This window comes from Ambystoma mexicanum, chromosome 10 (assembly GCF_040938575.1).
Source record: "Ambystoma mexicanum isolate Mex_15411 chromosome 10, UKY_AmexF1_1, whole genome shotgun sequence".
Taxonomy (NCBI): Eukaryota; Metazoa; Chordata; class Amphibia; order Caudata; family Ambystomatidae; genus Ambystoma; species Ambystoma mexicanum.
The window spans coordinates 238523520-238543639 of record NC_090932.1 but is presented as its reverse complement, the minus strand read 5'-3'; the positions used below and the strand labels follow the sequence as shown (position 1 = coordinate 238543639).

Genomic DNA, 20120 nt, shown 5'->3' with positions numbered 1-20120 from the left:
CATACAAACAAGGAAATCATAATAAAACCTGCAGACAAGGGTGGATCTGTTGTCATCATTAATATCCAGAAATAGAAAGTAGAGGCATGCAGAGGCATACGGAAAACTTCTTGACCCAGAGAATTACCAAGAATTTACTGAGGAGCCTACCATGGAGTTCAAAACAACTCTGGAACAAATCATCAAGTTCATGCCAAGCAGTGTGGAGGAAAACCTCCAGCATCTGATACCAAACAATTTGACTCCTGGGACATTGAATATCCTCCCACAGATCCGCAAACCAGGAGGAGCATCTGGGCCACCTGATCATCTCTGGGGTCAACACATTAACCACAGCCATATCTGGATATATTGTATCCATTCTAAAACCTTTGGTGTTGGGCACAAACAGCTTTGTACAAGACACAACACATTTCCTCAGGAAGATTTAAGAGCTTAAATGTGTACCACCGGATGCACTACTGGAAACATTGGATGCAACCACACTTTATTTCAACATTCCATATGAAGATGGAATAGCTGCAAAACACAACCGGCAAGACAGACACCCCAATTAGAGCCATGACAGATCTCATGAGGTTCATACTTACACACAACCATTTCTGCTTCAATGGAGGACATTTGCTAGAAAACACTGGAATGGCCATGGGCACAAGAATGGCGCCCCATTTTGCAAACCTCTTCAAAGCAGATCTCAAGCAGTGGCTTTTACGACGACGATCCCAAAAGCGAATAACATGCTTTTGCTACATCAATGACCGAATTCCCTGCCTATTTCTTCCTGCAGCCAATGGAGTTTAAAGCGGCAGAATCCTGTCTTTGTTTCCAATGTAAAAGTGATGTCCAGCTCTGTGTGTGATCATCTTTGTGCTTGTTTATCTAGAGACCACCATCTAATGAAAGAAGTCTCTGGAGCTTCCACAGCTACTGGAACTCCCATCTCAGCATAATAATTTCAATTAGTCCAACGTCGTAAGGTATTACAACTTGGATTTTGTCTGCTATCAACAGTGAATAATGGCGTATTATACAAAATACATATGAGCCTGTGGGCCTCATTACTAGAAGTGCGCTAAAAACGGGGTCATTACCGGCATGGAGGAAGTAGCGGGTCTGTGCACGTTTGATGCCGCTAATAGCGGCTGATTACGAGTGCGCGAGCACGCGCAAACCCCCATGCCGGTAATGGCCATGCCGCCATGCCGCTAAAGGCCCTCCAACCCCCCGGTAGCGGCATCACGGGACCTGCCGATACTGCCTCCACCTAGGGGGCACCCCTTAATACCGACCCGGTAATAACACCATGTAAATACGGGGCTCGTAATACCTGACCCGGAAGTAACGTAATTGCGTTGGAATGGGAAATGCGCCGGTGGCCATCTTTAAAAACACAATCCATTGCAATCCTCCCAAACCACAAGTGTTGCATAGGAGAGACCAGGGCCATTGAAAAGAACATGTCTAAGGCAACCCGAAAAACCAACCCCCGCCTGCGCAAGAAGGGTTTCTCTGATGAGGAATTAAACATGTTGGCAGACACCCTTGCTGTCCATGCTGATGAGATCAACACCCATAACCTCAAAAGGGAGGCGCAGCAGAGGAAGAAGGAGATATGGGAGGTGGTAGCTCGCAAGGTGTCTGCTGTCACCACCACCCCACGCACAGTTAACGACTGCAAGAAAAGGTGGGATGACCTCCGCCTCAGGGTACGCAACATCCTGGCCAGCAACCGTCGGGAGGCCATGGCCACAGGCGGGGGTGCCCACTCCCCGGTCAAACTAGTGCGCTGGGAGGAGACATGCAGTGCTACCATCCAGATGGAGTCGATCGAGGGCTTCGGGGAGATGGAGACGGGTGCCGCAACATCTGGAAATGGAGGTGAGTGACCCTGCAAACCCCAGTAGGGCAAACCATGATGTAGCACAAGTGATGTGGAAAAGAGCCCAGGCAAGGCAATGCATGTCCCATCACACACACATCAACATATCCATGTCTAGATGGAGGCCCAAACCCAGCCACACTGAAATGCATGCTGAGTGCCAATCCCATTACCAACAGACAGCCAACACATAGGGACCATTCCCATGTCATACATCACACAAACCCCAATACAACAGCATGCCACCTGGCATGCAGCATTGCTGAATTGAGACGTCACGGCTAATGCCAAAATGCCCCCCTTCAAACTACCCTGTGTGACACACCTGTAAGATATAAATGCATGAGAAATGAAAAACTCCACAGCACTATCTAATGCATCTTGCTTGTAACACCATCACTGATGCCCTGCATCTCTTCTACCACCCAGGCACCGAGGGAGAAGATGGCAGTCAAGACCCAGCCACAAGGCCATCCACGTCCTGGGCAAAACCAACTGGCACTGGCAAAACCACCTCCAGGGCAGCATTGCGGCCCACAATACAAGCCAGGGCGAGTGCACAGGCCATGCCCGCACATGAGTGCCCCACAGCTGCGGATGACACTGCAAGCACAGAGCTGCCTACAACAGTGGAAGGGGAGGCCAGTGACACCCATTCTGCTGCAACAAGTTCCATGGGTGAGGCAGCAGCCACAGCCCCACTGAGTGACATTGACATAGGAGCAGAAGAGTATGTGGACCAAGAAGGCGCAATCCATGTGGCATGTTGTTACGCTCATCTGGTATCCACAGGGACGCCACCCAGCCAGATGGTCGTTGGTGCCCTTCCCAATGATTCCCTGGTGTGGTCTCGGTGTCGATGGGATTCCACCTGGAAATGAAGACTATATTAGGACTGGGCGACCAAGGTAAGTTTTCCCCACCTCCCTTTTGTTTCCAGTCCCTCCAGGTTCTCTTCTCAACTGGTTGTCGGAATCGGTGGGCTCTCCGTCCTGCTCTCTGGGCATGGGACGCGTTGTCTTTTGTGGACGCGGGCGGTCCAGTTACTTCACTGACTGCTGCCCTTGTGGTGTCTTTCAGGTAGGTCTTAGTGCGATTGATGGCGTCGTAATTCTTGCATGCCTTTTCTCTGTTCTAAATGTCTCTTTTTTTATCTCCCTAGGAGCACAGAGTGTCCGCTTGGAGAACTGGATATGCTGGTTGTCACCGGGAGATGATGTCGCACTATAGCGCTATGATGTGGTAAGGGGGCGCTTTGCGTAGCGCAGCGATGCCTTGTCCTCACTGACTTCTGCTTTTCTCTTTTCGTAGGTCGTGGTTAGATCCCAGTGCAGATGGTGTTTCAGAGCTATGCCGGCCGAAAAGCAACCAACCAGGTAAGTCTTTAAGCGCTTTGTGGTTGTAATGTCTCCACTACCTCCTTTAATGATGTCTTTCTCCTTTTCTCAGGTCCTTCGCGCCGGGCGGTGAACTCCACCAACAGAGCTGCCCAGGAGCTGCGAGCAGTTAAGGATGATGAATGCAGGTAAGATTCTGCTGCTAGCGATGTTCTTGGTTTTTCTGCAGGTCCGGAATTCACCAGGCTCGTGAGAAAGCTGGACACGGTGATCGTCACGTTGCTAGAAGCAAAGTAACGCGAAGCGTGTTGTCTTGTTCGGGTGTGGTTTAAATAGCCACTGTAAAGTAGTCCAGGTAAAGTAGTCCCTAGGCCACCACACCCAAAACACTAGACCGCATAGCTTGGTTCTAGGAATCAAGCTATGTGGATGCCTCCATGTTGGCTGAAAGCCTAAATAAAGTAGTTCCTCAAGCAGATGTCTTTCCTTACTGATGAGCCTGATGCCAAAGGCGCCAGGACTGGCCCCAAGAGGGCCTGAGAAGTGGATGCCAGGCCTTATTAGTGATCTGAGCCCTGATTCCTCCTGGCCATGGGCTTGCCAGTGGGGATCAGGGCTGAGGGTCGTGACACATGTCCACACACCCCAATCCCCCATCCACCCCCCAACCCCACACTCAGGCCACACTCTCCAGCCCCATTGCGGATCCTGCACTGCACAGTTCCGACCTCAGCACCACCCCTGAGGCCAGCCCTGCAATTGCACGCCCAGCCGCAGCACCCTCAACCTCTGGTGCTCCCACTGACTTTGAGGCACGGCTATCAAGGGTGGAGGCAAGGCAAGACTCCATGCTTGAACTCGTTTGCCAATATGTGGCAGACGGAGAGGACAAAAGGCGAGAGATCGCTCAGGCCATTGCAGGGAACACTGCCGTCATAAATGCCTCGCCTCTGCGGTTATGATGTGTGACAGTTTGGGGGCCGTCACACAGGTCCTGACCGCCATATTGCATCACATGCAGCAACGACAACCGGCGCCAGCCGTGCCAATCACTACGGCATCCACCCCATCCTCCACACCCGCATCCTCTGCACCCTTCAGCCCTGTGCGACTGACATGGCGGAGTGCGAGGCAGTCTGGAATGCTGCCCCCGGACACCAAGAAAGCACGCAAATAGTGTGGGTCAACAATGGGAGTGGGGGAGGTGATGTTGGTGGTGTATAGGTGAATAAGGGGGAGTTAATTGGGGGGTATGGGGAGTTCATTGGGGGAATGGGGAGTTCATTGGGGGTATGGGGAGTTCATTGGGGGGTATTGGGAGTTTTGGTGTGTTGGGGGAGGGAGAGGGGCATTTGTGAGTGGTGGAGGGGTGAGGCACTTTTCTTTAGTTTACATTAATACACCAGTTGTGTAAAAAATAATTTAATGCCTGGACATTGTTCATTTCGTGTGTATTCATTTTATTCATGACAGTGCACAGTGCCCAACTCCCCACATACACTGTGTGCATGTCCACATGGACCCAGTGCTCAGTGTAGCACTGACACATATCCATCAACATCCCTGTGGTTCAGAACTATTCGTCAATCAGTGATTGGCGTACAGCACGGCCATCTTGTGCATCACGTACAGGCAAGGTTGTTGCTTCTCCTTCCGCTTCATCCTCATCACCCTCACCCGGTGCATGCATGTCAATGTCAGGTGGCAGTGGTACATTTCTCCGGATGCACATTTTTTGCAGCATGACACAGGCCATGGTGATCTTTGCCATCTTCTCAGGCCTATAAAGGAGTGCTCCACCAGACCTGCTTAGGCAGCGGAACCGCGCCTTCAACAGGCAAAAGGTCTGCTCAATCACGACACGGGTATGAACTCGATTGTTCTCCTCTTCATGGCTGTTACGCGGGTTCCGCACAGGGGTAAGTAGCCACGGCTTCAAGGGATATCCTCCATCAACTGCATTGGAGTACAAAGAGGTCTGTGCGAGTCATTCTGAGCTGCCACCTTTAGGATTCACAGCCATGGCCTCAGCTATTTGCTGTTGGCATTCACATGTCCCTGTACGTATGCACAAAGATTATTTGGATGCATTGTGTACTGCAATATGGTCTGCTAGTCTGGATGGCGTTGTACAGATGATGAAGGGTGTTAACTTGCATGCTGATGGAGATGTACTGTGGATGCAGAACAATGTCTTGCCTCCCATGATTGCAGTGTATGTGCCTAATCACACTAGCCACATTGGCACAGTTGTAATCATGTTTAGTCATGCATCGATTGACATACCCATGGTGGCCTGGTTGTGTGTCTTACATGTCATTGATGTACGGCATTGGCCCAATGTGTGGCAGTGATGTGTCATGTTCGGTTTGGGAGGTTCAGGTCAGAAGTGTTTAGCTCTGAGTGCATTGTCCACTCACCGCCCATTCCCACCCAGGTGAAGTATGCATCCCCCCACATCACAACCCCTATGCACTGCCATGGGCCAGTCAGGCAACTCACCAAGCAGCCAGGCACGTCATCCAACATGTCACTCCATGTGACGGGGTAGCATGGAGTTACGCAGCACCATGGCATCATGTGTCGATCTGGGATATCGGGCACAACAATGTGTGATGATCTTGCTGGAGTCACATACCATCTGCACATTGATGGAGTGGTATTGCTTGCGATTGCGGTACACCGCCTCTATGGCATGAGGGACTACCAATTCGACATGGGTGCAGTCGAGGGCACCGACCCAATTAGGCATGCCTGCCAGTGCATGGAAGCCTACTTTGGTGTCGACAATCTCCTGGGCAGTCCGTGGTAGGGATATGTGGGTGCTAGCGTGCTTCAGGAGGGCATCCAGCACTTGGGTCAGCATGCGTGAAACGAGTGGTTCTGATATACCATGCAGCTGGCCCACTGTGTGCTGGTAGGTGCCTGTGGCCAGGAAGTGGAGCAAAGACACCACCTTTAGTAGCGGGGGGGATGGCAGTGCGTATTTCAATGAGGCTGACAATGTCGTCATGTATCATGTCCACAATGGTGGTGATGGTGGCCCGGTCCAACCGGTACAGGGTGTCGATCTGCTCAGGGGTTAGATTGAATGGACTGGGTCTGATGCGAGGGATTGGTGGCTGTCTACGAAGTACTACTGGCTGCACTGGTGGTAATTGCTGGGCCTGTCTCACCCTCCTTCTCCTCTGGTGTCTCCTCTGTGCTGCCTGTTGTTGTGGCTGTAGTTGTTGTAGTTGCTGTTGTTGCTGTAGTTGTAGCAGTACAGGCATGTCCTCCAGCCCCATGATTGCAACAGCTAGTGTTATCATTTTGGTGTGGGAAGGGGTGTGGTGTGTGGGTGTACTCCTTTTATGCTGGGACAGGCTCCATTGACTCCACCTGTGGTGATTGTGTGCACCTGTGGCGTTTGCCTTCACTGCAGGTTGCTATTTACAGATGGTCCACGATGCCTGTATGGCCGCCGTCATGCAGGCCCTATTAACCACCTTTGGGATGCCGGTAAGTGCATACGCGCGTAACTTGTGATGTCCTCCTATTACCGGCATCCCGGTATTTCCTCCACGAAGGGGCGCGTGTACGCATGCAAGCCGCTATGAAGGGGCACGGTACGGACGGTGGCGGTATTTGCGGGTTGTCGGGTCGTAATGGCCTGGACCCATTAACGATGCCGGTAATACCATTCCGCCTTCCTATTTTCTTTACCTCCATTCTCGTAATGAGGCCCTGTGTCTTTCATGCAAGGACATGAAAGACACAGGTATTAATGAATCTGCTGCGTATTATAAACGTTCTGTAAATATCCTAGCCTATGTAACTATGCAGCTTTTAGAAACACAGTTCGGTGTGAAGTCTTATCGGGATTGTCTGGAGGCTAGCCATATGCTAACATTCTACCTAGGGCAGAACTGCGCACTGGCGCATAGATTTCCTGCTCTGGATCTATGGCTCCTGACCAGAGGCGTCTTTATGGGAGGGCAAAAGGGGCAGTTGCCCAGGGCCCCCACCTTGGAGGGGGGCCCCAAAAAGGCTGCCTGATCTGAAGAAGATTACATTGTTAACCAGTCTTAAATAGCACACATCAGGATATTTTATGGGGTGCTGCTGAGTCCTTAAACCCATTGCCTTTCTGTTTTGACAAGTACATTCTGCCTTGATCAATTCATCATGTATTGCTTTCTGTGTTCACTGTGGTATACATAGTTTGTGTGTTCCTTACAGCACAACTCTGTAGCATTCTTTCCTTCCTGTGGGAATTATGTTGAGCATGTGCATTAGGCAACAGTGAAATGCATATTGATAAATTGAGTGCGACAATGGTTCCGAAGTTAGCTCAGTGTGTGAAGCACCCATTGCAGAGATATGTGTTCATATGCAAAATTAGAATATCATATTCCAGCAAGGCTGGCTGAGCTTTTCCGATGTCTGAAGTTTATAAAACTGCCTGCATATGTACTTGGTTTTGCAGAACAACATCTGCTGGTATAAGCAATGTACCTGTACCAGATAGGGAATGCTATAAAAACTAACATGGAGTCTAGAAATTGGTTTGTTCAGATGATGTGTTGTAAAACCTAGACAATCGCCTCCAACGATGGTATAAACTGGTTAGTCCAAGAGGTGAATAAGTATCCAAATTCAAGACTATGGAACGGAAGCGTTCATGCTTGTATCCTGGCTTTGCCAGCAGACGATACAGTGATCCTGGTCAAATCATCTAATATATTTTACATTACTTTGCTATCTTCTGTGAGGTTTGCCTTCGTGCATGCTTCTGGCATCGTTTAGCCCATTATTTGATCTTTCTTCTTGTGTAGACCATTTGAGTGGGAGGGGTGGTAGACAGAAGAGAGCGGACCAGATGTTGCAGGCCTTAGGCAAGTATATTTCAAGGTCTGCTTGTTTGACACAAAAAACGGTTAGCTTTTTGGTAAAAGTCAAAGGTTTTTATGCACGTTTATAAAAGAAAATGTCACAACCCATTGTTTTGGGAGTATTTAAAGCTTTAAAATACAAAAGACAAACCCAGATTACATCTGTTAAATCACATCGAATGGTATGCTGGTACTTATATACTTCCCTTGACAATGGAGAGAATGAAGCTAGAACCATTCCAATTTTGCATAGAACCCTTCTATAATATTTTGTTAAAAATGGTCATGTTTGGTAATGTGATTTGTGTACATTCCAAGTCCGTTTTTATAAAATGAGATTGTTTTAGTTAATGGTAAGAACTGGAAATGAAAGTGTTCAAATGCAGAAATAACAGTGTTGGCACAAATCCCAGCTTCACCGCTTCAGCCCTTAACCAATGTGTGATCCTGGGCATCTCATTAAATCTTAAATTGCCAGTCCCTAAACCTTTCAAAATTGTCAGCCCTTCAGAGTGATTTCCTTCTCATGGTATGATCTTCATAAAAGACTTATCATGGTTTCACTGGCTATAGGGTTGCTTCCACTTTTATAGTGAGCATATTTATATCGCACACCACAGGTATTTGTTCCTTTGATATCTAATGGCAACACTATTTGAAAACCATATCCCACTTCTAATCACAATCTATCTGGATAAAGACACCTTTCTGGTAGCTTCTAATCTGCATCCACTATCCATGCTACAGTATGTGTAGCGTTCTCCTTCCTTCCAATTGGTCTCCTCTGTCCATGCATGAGCCCTTTTGTATTCTGTGAGGCAGCTGATGTGAGTTCTCTGTCTATTATGGGTGACATGTACCTTTTACATACGGTCCTGCATTACTACTACAGGCTGCACACCTTCCTGGATGTTATTGATAACAATTATCCTGTATGCACTAGAGCAGTAACCTATTCGTAGACTGCTAATGTTGGTCTTCAAATGCTACTTGTTTATCATTCTGATTAGAGCAATAGTGAAGAAGGTAAGGGGACTTAAAGGGAGTAAACGTGCTTAATATGCTGCAAGACAGCATATCAACCTATAGGTTGTTAGCGCAACAGGTGGGGCGGGGGGTGCGATCATTTTTCATGATCCCTTAATTTGTTTGGTTTGGTGGAGGGGGGCCCCAAAGATGTCCGTGCCCAGGGCCCAAAAAGTGCTTAAGATGGCCCTGCTCCTGACTGTACATTACTCCACTTTTTCACGCGCCTCTTACCCAATGAGCCATGAAGAAGGTACTTTTCACCTGTGGGGCACACTACTGAAGCAAGACCTACAAGGGTTCATTATTTTGGTGTTGCATATATGATGAAGGGCAGCTGGCAGTTACAAGAATTATGGAAGCCGGTTGTAAAGTTAAAACCTAGGCTGTGTGATCAAAGAGGATTCCTTTGATTTAGACAGCAAATACTCTTATTGTTTCCAAAGATTTTAGATGTATTTGATAAACTTTAATATTCTGCCCCTGTTAGACCTTAATAATGTGTGAGTGGAATGTGTTAATTTAGTTAACAAGCCACACGTGTGACAGCACCACTTACTGGGCAACCCTGGAAGTTCACCTCCAATTCAGAGCTCAAGAGCAGATATGGATATGCAGCCTTTGTGTTGGTCTTAAAGATATAAATACAAATCGCTATCCTACAAGATAATGACATTAATTTCATAAAATGCAAGTTTTTCTTTTAAAGGGTGCATACCCACAGTCCTTTGCTCATTTAATCCAAAATGAGGCTACATTTCAAGAGACGGCTACTAGGTGGCGCTGTGTGGCTTTGTAACTGAATTGGCCTAGTCTACCCTTGCATTATATGCTTGGCTCAATATTAGCCCTTTAGTGCATTTCTTAAACCCACCATAGTATTGATGGTGTTGGTTATTTATTTGATAGCAATGTGTATGCTTGTGTGTGATTTTTCCGTACTTTTATGAGCCAAATGAAGAATTATCAATTTGGACAAAGGGCCATGCCATCATCAGGAGTTAGTTTTAACGGTGACATCATGTCATGACATTTTGAAGCCTTTAAATGTGTCATACTGTGCCATTTTCAAGAGTAAGAGCTTTGGGAAAACATTCCATGCACACTGTCAGTGTTTGGGGTCACAAGAGAATATGGCAAATGTCATTGCCTGGTGTAATTGATTTAAAGAAAAGCAACCCTTCATCTGGAGTCTTGCAAAAGCTATGCCCTGCAATTGCCAAGAGTCAATTGCAAAATATACACTTTGCCATGATATTGTCAGAGAAACCGTGGCGGGCCATTATTAAGAGTCATTTGTAAAAAATTGATGATATCAATATCGTAAGGAAAAAACGTGCCATCCCATTGTCAGTTTTAGTTTTATGAGGGAAACCATGCAATCATCAAGAATCCACACCATTAGATAGACAATATCATGCCTCTCTGTGGGGCCAGTTTCGGGATGTGAACTGCTATGCCACGCAATGACATGGTAACTGGTAGGCAGAATGTGCTGCCACGGTGCGGATGCCACTCAATGAGAATGAGTAGACCATCGTCTAGTGGGGAGATTGGCCGGTACCAGTAGAGAAAGCACGCCATGAAATAGGAAGGAGAAGGCACGTGAGAAAGAGGCAAGATGGACGGATAGAGCCAAAGAGACAGAGGGTTTCATTACGAGGCTGGCCGAATGGGTTTACCGGCACCGGTAATGGTGCCGGTGCCGGTAAACCCATTGCGCCCTATTATGAGGTTCCCTCACGGGACCCGGAACAGATGTCTGGTAAAACCAGACGACCTTTCCGGGTCCCGTGAGGGGACCAAGGAGCTCCATCCCCATCCCCATTGAGCCCTATCGGGGCTCGAATGGGAATGGGGATTGGTTTTGTGAACGAGGAATTACCGGGTCCTCCAAGGTTAGAATGACCCGGTAATTCCTCATTCACAGACCCCGGACCCGGACCTCCAACTCGTAATGAGGCCCAGAGAGGCAGAGAGTGCATTTAATCAGACACAATGAGAGGGCACAAGCATTCATGCTGCATGGGGTGGAGGTCACATGGGAGAAGGACAGCCATTGCCCATTTGTAGAAAACTCATCATGCTAGAGAGAGATCATGACATGGCGGGAGGTGGGAATCTACCATCGGATGGGTGTAAAAGAGGGAGAGAGAGAGAGAGAGAGGGAGTGATGGGGGGCTGCCCTGTATTAGGGAGGAGAATGGTCTTTGTGAGGCATCTTGTCACACTCAACAGAAGGGAATGTACCATGTATGGAAGATGCAGTGTACCCATGAACATGGCGTAGACAGGAGAATATAACATGCCAGACCGGTTCCATGTGATAATATCCCCGCAAAAATGTCGCCATGCAAGAATGGCGCCGTTTTTTGCGGCGATATTATGACATGGTACCGTCCCCATAAATAATGTCGCCTATGCCGTTTCCCGGCGACTATATGTATGGCGACATTATTTATGGGGATAATATTACCTGATACTGCCAGAACGCTACAGAGAGGATCCATGCAGAGATCATGAAACACTGCAATACAGTGAACAGAGCAGATGGGTGGCATACCAGTTGGGAGAACATTCCCACTCTCTTGGCTCTCTGTAGAAATGTGCTGATTTGCAGGCCATCCAGTTCCTTCGACTTGGCTTCATTTTGCGTCTGTCCGTTGATGTGATTGGTCGACTCCCCCTGCATAAAGATTGCACGGAGTATTAAATAAGAAACTCGCGATTGCACATATACACCCGGCTTACGAGTTTTGCTGTGACTTCAAAAACACGCAGATGTCGTAAAATCACAAGGATTAACTGACCATATGATAATGAGTTGGTACCGCAGGTGATATTGCATGAGCTGACACTGCATGAGGAATATAGCACATGGGCTAAAAAGCCATACAATTCTGCATGCGGTAATCGCAAATACTGCATGCAGGACATATTATGTAATTATAATTTCGAATACCTTTGCGGAATTTCCAATAAATTACCTCCAGTAAAAAGGTGTTGACACTGACTGCCAGCTGAGACTAATTCAAGTACAGATGCATCTCATAACCTACAAAGGATATAAAAGCCTCACAAAAATAAAAACACTGCAGATTAATGTGCTGGGAGTTGTAGCCTTGAAGAAGCACCTATATGAGCTATAGATCTGTAGATGGAGACAGGTTAATATAGCAACAGGAAGTTGCGAGGAGGCAGCTATGAAAGAGAAACAGTAGGAGGATGAGTCGGGCCACTGGTCCGAGGGTGGAGCCATCACCCTGCCTGGATGCCCAGGAAAGAGCAAATACTCACCCTCGGTAGGCTTACCTTCCAGCCTGCGGCTCGTCCTATGGGACACTCAGAGCAGCATTGCCATCTGCACCCCGATACCCCATCTTTTCATGCTGGTAGCTGTACTATTTTGTTGTGCCACCGAGGCATTTTGGCACATTTTCGGTATGCTGCACGGAATATCCCCAGCCTATAGGTTATGTTGTTCCCTATCTGCCACTGGAGGCCCACTTTCAACTTGTTTAATTATTTATTTTTACATTTGTAAAGCACCTAAGCCCGGAGGCATCGAGGCGCTGTTACAGGATCAGTTACTCACAGGGTGACTTCAATGAGAAGGGAGGAGGGAAGAAAAAACATTACAGACATATAGGAAGTTTCACAATGTTACTCGCTGAGGCATGCAGGTGGAATGCCTTAGAGTGTTCACAGTTTAGGAGAACAGCAATGTTTTTAAGGATTTTTGGTAGGCCCAGTGGGATTCCTCCGCTCGTAGGGCATGTGGGAGGGCATTCCAATGCTTGGCTGCTAGCGTAGGGAAGCTAGATCCTCCTCCTTTGACTCGATTGAATTTAGGAATTGCGAGGCGGCGTGCGTGCATTGACCTGGTTGGTCTGACTGATTTGGCTCTTGCAATTTCTGGGCCAGGCATACTGGCGCAGTATCCGGTAGGCATTAGTGTGTGATTGACAGTGTTTTGAATAGAATCCTTTCACGAATAGGGAGTGTAAGGAAGGCATGGTTTCAAAGCAAGACAGACACAAGTGATCACAGTTCAAGGGTGTTTATTAAACTGTAAAATGGGTGAGATAAACGCCTAATCTACACCTAAATCTAAGATGGGAGCAAGCTACGACCACCAAATAATAATAAAACAGTCCTAGTGGAGCCTAGTCAAATAAAAAGGGCCTATACTAAAAGAAAACTATTGCCAATCCTAACCACTATGTTACAAAAATAGTGTTGGATAATGTTTCATAAGAAAAGAAAGAAGAGTTCACAAAATGATTTCAGGATATCATGGCCGGGGTCTCACTTCCCCACGTTTCTTAGCACGGGACAAGGCGGGGCTCTTGAGCACAGCACACTGCTGGGTTTCTCCAGCACAAGCTTACAGTTCCTTTTCTCTATATCACGGCATTCTGTGCCCAAGTCTATTCTCATGCAAAGTCTCTTGCTTCAGAGGGGCGTGATGTGCCAAAACAACAACTTCTGCTACTCGTCAGAGGACCTTATATGCCAAAACAACAAAACAAACCATTCCTTCTGCTAATCTTCACATCGGGTGGTTACCCTCCACACTTGGATCCCCCTCAGCCGGGCTCCGATCCTACTCTCACTCGTCAGCCGTCTCAATCGGGCTCAAACCAACCATTCACTGTGGACATCCCTCAGTCGGGTTCATACTTGTCACAATGTTGTTCACTTATGTTCTTCACAACTTTTCTCTTGACGTCCCTCAGTCGGGTTCACTATTGCCTTTCAATAACAATTTCCTTATTTGCAATATTCAAGAGTCTCTATGAGCCTCATTACAAGTATGGCTGTAAGGCAACAACGGTGCTGGTAGCGCTACTGGCACCGTTGCTACTGTACCGCCATACTACGAGTTGTGCTCGCAGGTGCCTTTGCAGCCACCAGGTCTGACCTGGTGGCCGTACCGGCACCCACGAGCAGAACAGGACTGTAGCACCGGTACCATTATTAACGGTACCGGTGCTACCACCTTCCCCATTCCCATTCAGTCCTGTGGGGCCGAATGGAGATGGGGAGTCCCTTATTACTGGCACCCGCGAATGGGCAATTACTGGGTCTGCCAAACTCGGCATGACCCGGTAATTGCCCATTCGCGGGTGCTGGAACAAAAGGGATACCGGCGGCAGCCGTGCCTGTAGTACAGACACAGCTACCGCCAGCCTCGTAATGAGGCCCAATGTCTTTTTAAACAACCACCTTTCCACCTCACCCAGGCTCAGACCTTTCACAGCACTTGTCAACTTCAAACAAAGACTTCTGAAGGGCGATCAGGTCTCGCTGAGTCACTCTGTTACCCTATGGCAAGTGCGTTTTTATTCACAAAATCATAGTTCACACAGCGTTCGCCTCTGCCAGGCCCAAATGCCTGTTTCACAATTCCCTCTGTCAGAATTTCACAATCATCAAAAATCACTGCAACATGTCAAGGACTTTCGATTGTACAAGGCATTTGGCCTGATCCTTGTATGACCACCTTGACACCTCACGTCGGCCTTCCTCTATGGCCTCTTGGTACTCGTAGTTTCAATACGCGTTTCAATCAACACAGTGGGCCTCATTACGACCCTGGCGGAGGACCATGGTGCAATTTGCACCATAGTCCATGGCGCAGAGCTGCTAACACCGCCATGTGGGTTGGCGGACTTACCACCCCATTCCGACGTTGGCGGGGCGGTAAGTCCCCAATCCCCATTTACCCTTCCCCATTCCCATTTTTGCCCCATAGGGTATAATGGGAGTGGGGAAGGCGTTAATTACGCCACCGTAAATTACGGTGGCGTAATTAACAACAGGTCCCGTAGCGCCATGGATTTTTCCGCCCGGAAAAACCAGGCAAAAAAATCGCCATGGCGCTACGGGAACTCGTAGTTTGGCGGAAAGGTACGCCATGCATTACGCTGGCGTAAAACCCTTTCCGCCAGGGTCGTAATGAGGCCCAGTCTCTTTGTTCAGGAGAGGGGTACTAGCTAGAGTCTTTCGAATGAGCGCCCATATGGTGCCGGACCACTCTATCTCTGGTACCAAGTTTGTTCACAAAATATCTCTGCTTCTTAATTTTCTTACTGTTGCCACTGCAACCTTGAGCCTAGCACAGTCCGGCACACTATCAGGCTCTTCCGACTCACGGGCTCTGCTGAACTCGTTGGCGTTTCTTTTGCCGCTGAAGTCAAGGAGGGTACCACGATGGCAACTACGTCTCCCCGCCCTGGCTATCAGTGCCGTAGGGTTCCATGTACCACTGACATCCATCACACCATTCGCCAGCTGCGATTCCCGGACTTTTGTTTCTTTTGTCGGATGCTTTGCAGGTCTAGGTTGAAAAGGGCAACGGCGACTCCCTCCTTGACATCCTTTCAGGTCTCGTCGCTTTTCTCCTACATTTGAACTGCGTTCAGGAATAACTGCTTCCTCGTGCGTTCGGCCTTGCTCACAATGTGTGCCTGTGCCCCTCCTTTTATCCCACTTTGGAAGGGAAAGGGCAGTCAGGTGTGTGTAGTCATCGGTAATTGCCTGACTCTGTCTGACCCTTGTGTTGGGACATGTCAGGTAAACGTCTCTGGCATTAGTCTGTTGTTGCTCATGGTGTGAGAGAGTGCTCGTGTTGGAAAAGGGCGGTTAGAGTTTTTAAGTATCATACTGGGCAGGATGGGGAAAAGGTGTCATAAGGAAGGGGATACCACGCCTCACCCTTCAATGTCCCACTTCGACTCCCCGAAGTCCCCTCATCCATGTGATCCTCCTGCACTGGTCCACCCCCAGGAACTAGATCCAATAGCAATGGCCATGTCCTGGCCACCTGGATGACAGATCCCCGGGAACTAGTAAGTGAGACACCTTCAGGTTTCTCACAAGAGCCAGTGGGCTTTCCTTCTGGCTGCTGTAATATGTTCTCTTTTGGAGATGTTGAGTGCAGAGCGCAGGCCATTGTTTTGGAGAATCTGCATTTTGTTGATGTTTTGTTTGGTAGGTACCTACAAAGAGGGCATTCCACTAGTGTAATGTGGCCCCTATTAAAGCCCAAGCAATGGAGAGGCAGTTGAGGGGTGTCAAGAATTGTCTGGCAGCATTGATCAGCTTGGTTGTGTAGGCAGGTGAGGAGGCAATCGAGTTCACATGCCGCATGAGGGAGAGAGTGGCATCCAGATAGAACCCAATCATTTCTACTGAGTTAGAGACTGGGATCAGATTTCTGTCGATGGTATTGATATTGATATATTGATATTAATATTGATATTTTATTTCTATTGCGCTCGTACACAAGTGTTTCAGAGCGCGACAAGGCAAGGGAGGGGAACAGGGGAGAACAAAACAGCGATCTTACTAGGCCCAGTGACGTTGAGAACGCGCAAGTGCATGGGAGAAGGGGAGGGGAAAAGTGCATGGAAGGGGGAGAAGTGGAAAGTGCGAAGCAGAGGAGAAACAGATAAATAACAATAAATAAATAATAAAGGTAACAAACAGTGGTAATGCAGCCAGCAATTTACAAGTGCTAGGTTTAAGGCAGCAGACAGGGTAGGTCTGATAAGTGCAGGAAGAAAAGGGCGGGCTGTATGGGTACAGATACAGACCCCAGTGCAAGGGGTTACCCGGAGGCATTGCAGGAGGGTGGCAGAGTGAGCAGGTACCTGGGCCTGGAGGACAGAGGGTGGCCAGGTGCACCGTGCCAAGAGAGAACAGATCAGCAGGGGAGAGGGGGAGCGAAGGCAGAAGAAAAGAGGAAGGTCTTGAGGTGCTTCCGGAACCGGAGATGGTTCTCCTCAAGTTTTAGAGTGGCAGGGAGGCTGTTCCAGAGGGAGGCCCCAGCCGAAGACAGAGATCTACCCCCAGCTCGTTTCTTTGAAAAACGACTGACCCTGAGGGAGTTGGAGGTAGAGGAGTGAAGAGCTCGAGAGGGGAGGTATCTGCGGAGGGATAGCTGAAGGTATTTTGGACCCAGGCCCCAGAAAGCCTTGTGGACATTGCTGAGGGTTTTGAATTGAATCCTTGCATCCACTGGGAGCCAATTGAGAGATTTCAGAGCTGGAGAGATACAATCCCAGGGCTTGAGGCCAAGGACAAGTCTCACAGTTCTTTCTGGATTAGTTCCAGAGGGCGGAGAGTAGAGGCAGGTAGATTTAGAAAGAGGCTGTTACAATAGTCCAAGCTAGAGAGAACCAGAGCTTGGGATACCATGAGCTTCTGGGGGAAGGAGAGGAAAGGCAGAGTACCTCTGAGGAGGTGCAGTAGGACATTTGACTTTTTAGAGACCTCAGAGATGTGGGCGGAGAAGGAAAGTGTGGAGTCAAAGATGACGCCGAGGTTCTTAGCCTCGCAGGTGGGGGTAGGAGGAGGGCCAAGGGAGGCCGGCCAGAGAGTGAGGGGAAAGGATGGTGAAGGTGTGCCGATGAGGAGGATCTCTGTCTTGCTGGCATTCAGACAAAGAACATTGGCGGCACACCAATCTTGAATGGCAGTTAGGCAATCAGAGATGAGAGAGCGAGAGGAGGTGGCAGAGGGCAACCTGAAAATGAGTTGAGTGTCATCAGCGTAGCACTGGAAATTTGAGCAGAAAGTGGCAATGCAGTGGCGAGAGTTGCCAGATATTGGTTGAGAAGCCAGGGCGAGAGGTTAGACCCCTAGGGAACACCATAGGTAGAGAGGAAGATAGATGAAAGGAAGGACCCAAGTTGGACCTGGGAGGGTCAATCTGAGAGGAATGAGGTCAGCCAGGCCAGAGCCTGATCAGTGATACCCAGGTTTTCATGCAGACGGTTGAGCAGGATGGTATGGTTGACCGCGTCGAAGGCAGAAGAGAGATCGGGGAGGATGAGGACAGAGGGAATGTTAGAGTCAAGGTTGGAGAGCAGATCTTCACGGATATTCAGGAGCGCAGTGTCCGTGCTTCTGGCAGCTCTGAAGCCAGACTGGTGGTCATGGAGACAGCCAACAGAATTGGAATGAAGGTTAAGCTGAGAGATGGCCAACTTTTCCAGGAGTTTGCCCAGACAGGGAGTAATGGTGAAGAAAGTGGATTGAGAGTTGAGCTTCTTCAGTGTTGCTGGTGATCCTAGCAGTGGGATCTCTGTCTTCTCGTTGATTAATAGATGGTTTGTGGCCATCCACGCCTGGATTGTTGAGTAGATTTTTGTTGATGGTGAGGGAGTCATTGTCATAGATGCCAGTCAGCGGGAGAAGGATCTGGGTGTCGTCAGCATAATTTGTGTACGAGATGCCAATGGAGACCAAGAGGTCAAAGAGAGGTCCGGTGTAAATGTTATATAAGGTCAGGGAGATGCAGGAGCCTTGGGGAACACCACAGCTATTGGGGGGTGCGGGGCACTGGCTATGTTTGAGAAGACTCTGATAGATATTACTTCCAGAAAGGAGGCCACCCAGGTGGTAGCGTCTTGGGAGAAGTTGGCAGCTGCTGTGAGGTGGTGACATAGTGTATGGTGGTCCACTAGCTCAAAGGCAGCTGATAGGTCAAGGAGAAGGAGGAGTGCAGGTTTCCCCTCATATCTGAGATTGTCAAGCTGGTTTTTCAGGTCTAGTAATGCTAATTCTGTGCCATGTCCAGGCCTGAAGCCTGATTGTCGAGAGCCTAGGAAATGGTTGGTTTCTAGAAAGTCTTGTATTTGAATGTATGCTGACCTATCCAATATCTTTAGAAGGAACAGGACTGTGCTGATTGTATGGTAGTTGTTAGGCACTGCAGGGTCTAGTGAAGGTTTCTTTAGAAGTGGGAGGACCCATGCTTCTTTAAGGTTTGTGGTGACTATACTCGAAGTGAAGGAGGCGTTAATGAACCTTGTGATGAATTGTACTAAGGCTTCGGTGCAGTCTTTGATGATGGAAGCTGGACAAATGTCCTCCTTGCATCTTGAGGGCTTTAGGCTTTTTAAGATGCGGGTGGTTTCTGCTTCAGTGATTTCTTTTGAGTTCAAAGGTCGGGGTGTAATTGTTATGGGAGAGGAGGAGGGTGTGGTGGGTGCTGGTGGTTTTGATATGAGCCTGCTCTAAGAGCTATTATCTTCTTTAGCATGGGGATTTTAGCATGCAAGGCATCCTGAATGTTTGAGCATCACAGCTCGTCTTTGATGATAGTGGATGGCGGGGTTGAAGGTGTTTCCAACTCCCTGAGAATCTTGAAGATTTCTTGGGAGTTGGATTTAGCATTGAGACTTCTGGAATTGAAGGCCGCAGATTTCGCTGATATGATGGCTTGTTTGAGTTCCCTTGCACTCTTGTTGAATGTGGCTTTGAATGCGATAGTTGGGGCTTTTATCCAAGCGGCTTCCATTAGGTGTTTTCTTTGCGTAAGGTTTGGCAGTCAGGGATGAACCATTAGTTGATATGCCCTGCTCGTTTCTCCTTGCGTGGTGCTAGTGGGGTAATGGTATTGACTGCTCTTTCTAGGATGTTTGTGTATGGGTCAGTTAGGATCCCGGGATCATCTGAGAGGAGGTGTTCTGGTTGGAGAGGTGTGAGGTGTGGGGATTTTGAGTCGTTGGTCATCTTCCGGGCACTGCAGGACCAGGTTGGTGGCATGGCAGGACGTACAGGGATTGGCAGTTTATTGGGTGGGAAGGTAAAGGTAAGGATGTGGGCATGGTGAGTTGGACAATATGGTGATCTGGCTGTTGAGATCTGCTACCCAGTCCAGTGTCGGCCTTTAATATGGGTGGGGGCCCTTATGCAGTGACTAAATCCAGTGGCTGAGAGAGCATTGGCTACTGAGGCAGCGTTGTGGTCTTCGGGATCGTTGAGCTTGCAGTCTCCTGATAGGGTAGTCCTGGTCGTGGGTTTGATGTTAATTCTGATGATGTGGATGAGGTTCTTTACTAAGGTGGGAAGAGGGCCGGGTGGTTGGTAGATCACATGAATAGTTAGAGAGTCGTTGGGGCTGGAGGAGAGTTTGACAGAGAGTAGCTCGCAATTGCCTACTATCGTTATGTTGGTAGGTCTTATTTGCAAGGATTCCTTAAAGATGAG

General features: G+C 48.4%; 1 protein-coding gene across 2 annotated transcripts in view; it reads right to left on the bottom strand.

Moving 5' to 3' along the window:
- LOC138491315 (espin-like protein) overlaps positions 1-20120 on the bottom strand; it is a 484304-nt gene that overhangs the window by 111457 nt on the left and 352727 nt on the right. For both annotated transcript variants that reach the window (XM_069617768.1, XM_069617767.1), the window contains exon 6: positions 11680-11802. In XM_069617768.1, coding sequence (XP_069473869.1) covers positions 11680-11802 — 123 coding nt within the window. The remainder of the gene's footprint in view (positions 1-11679; positions 11803-20120) is intronic.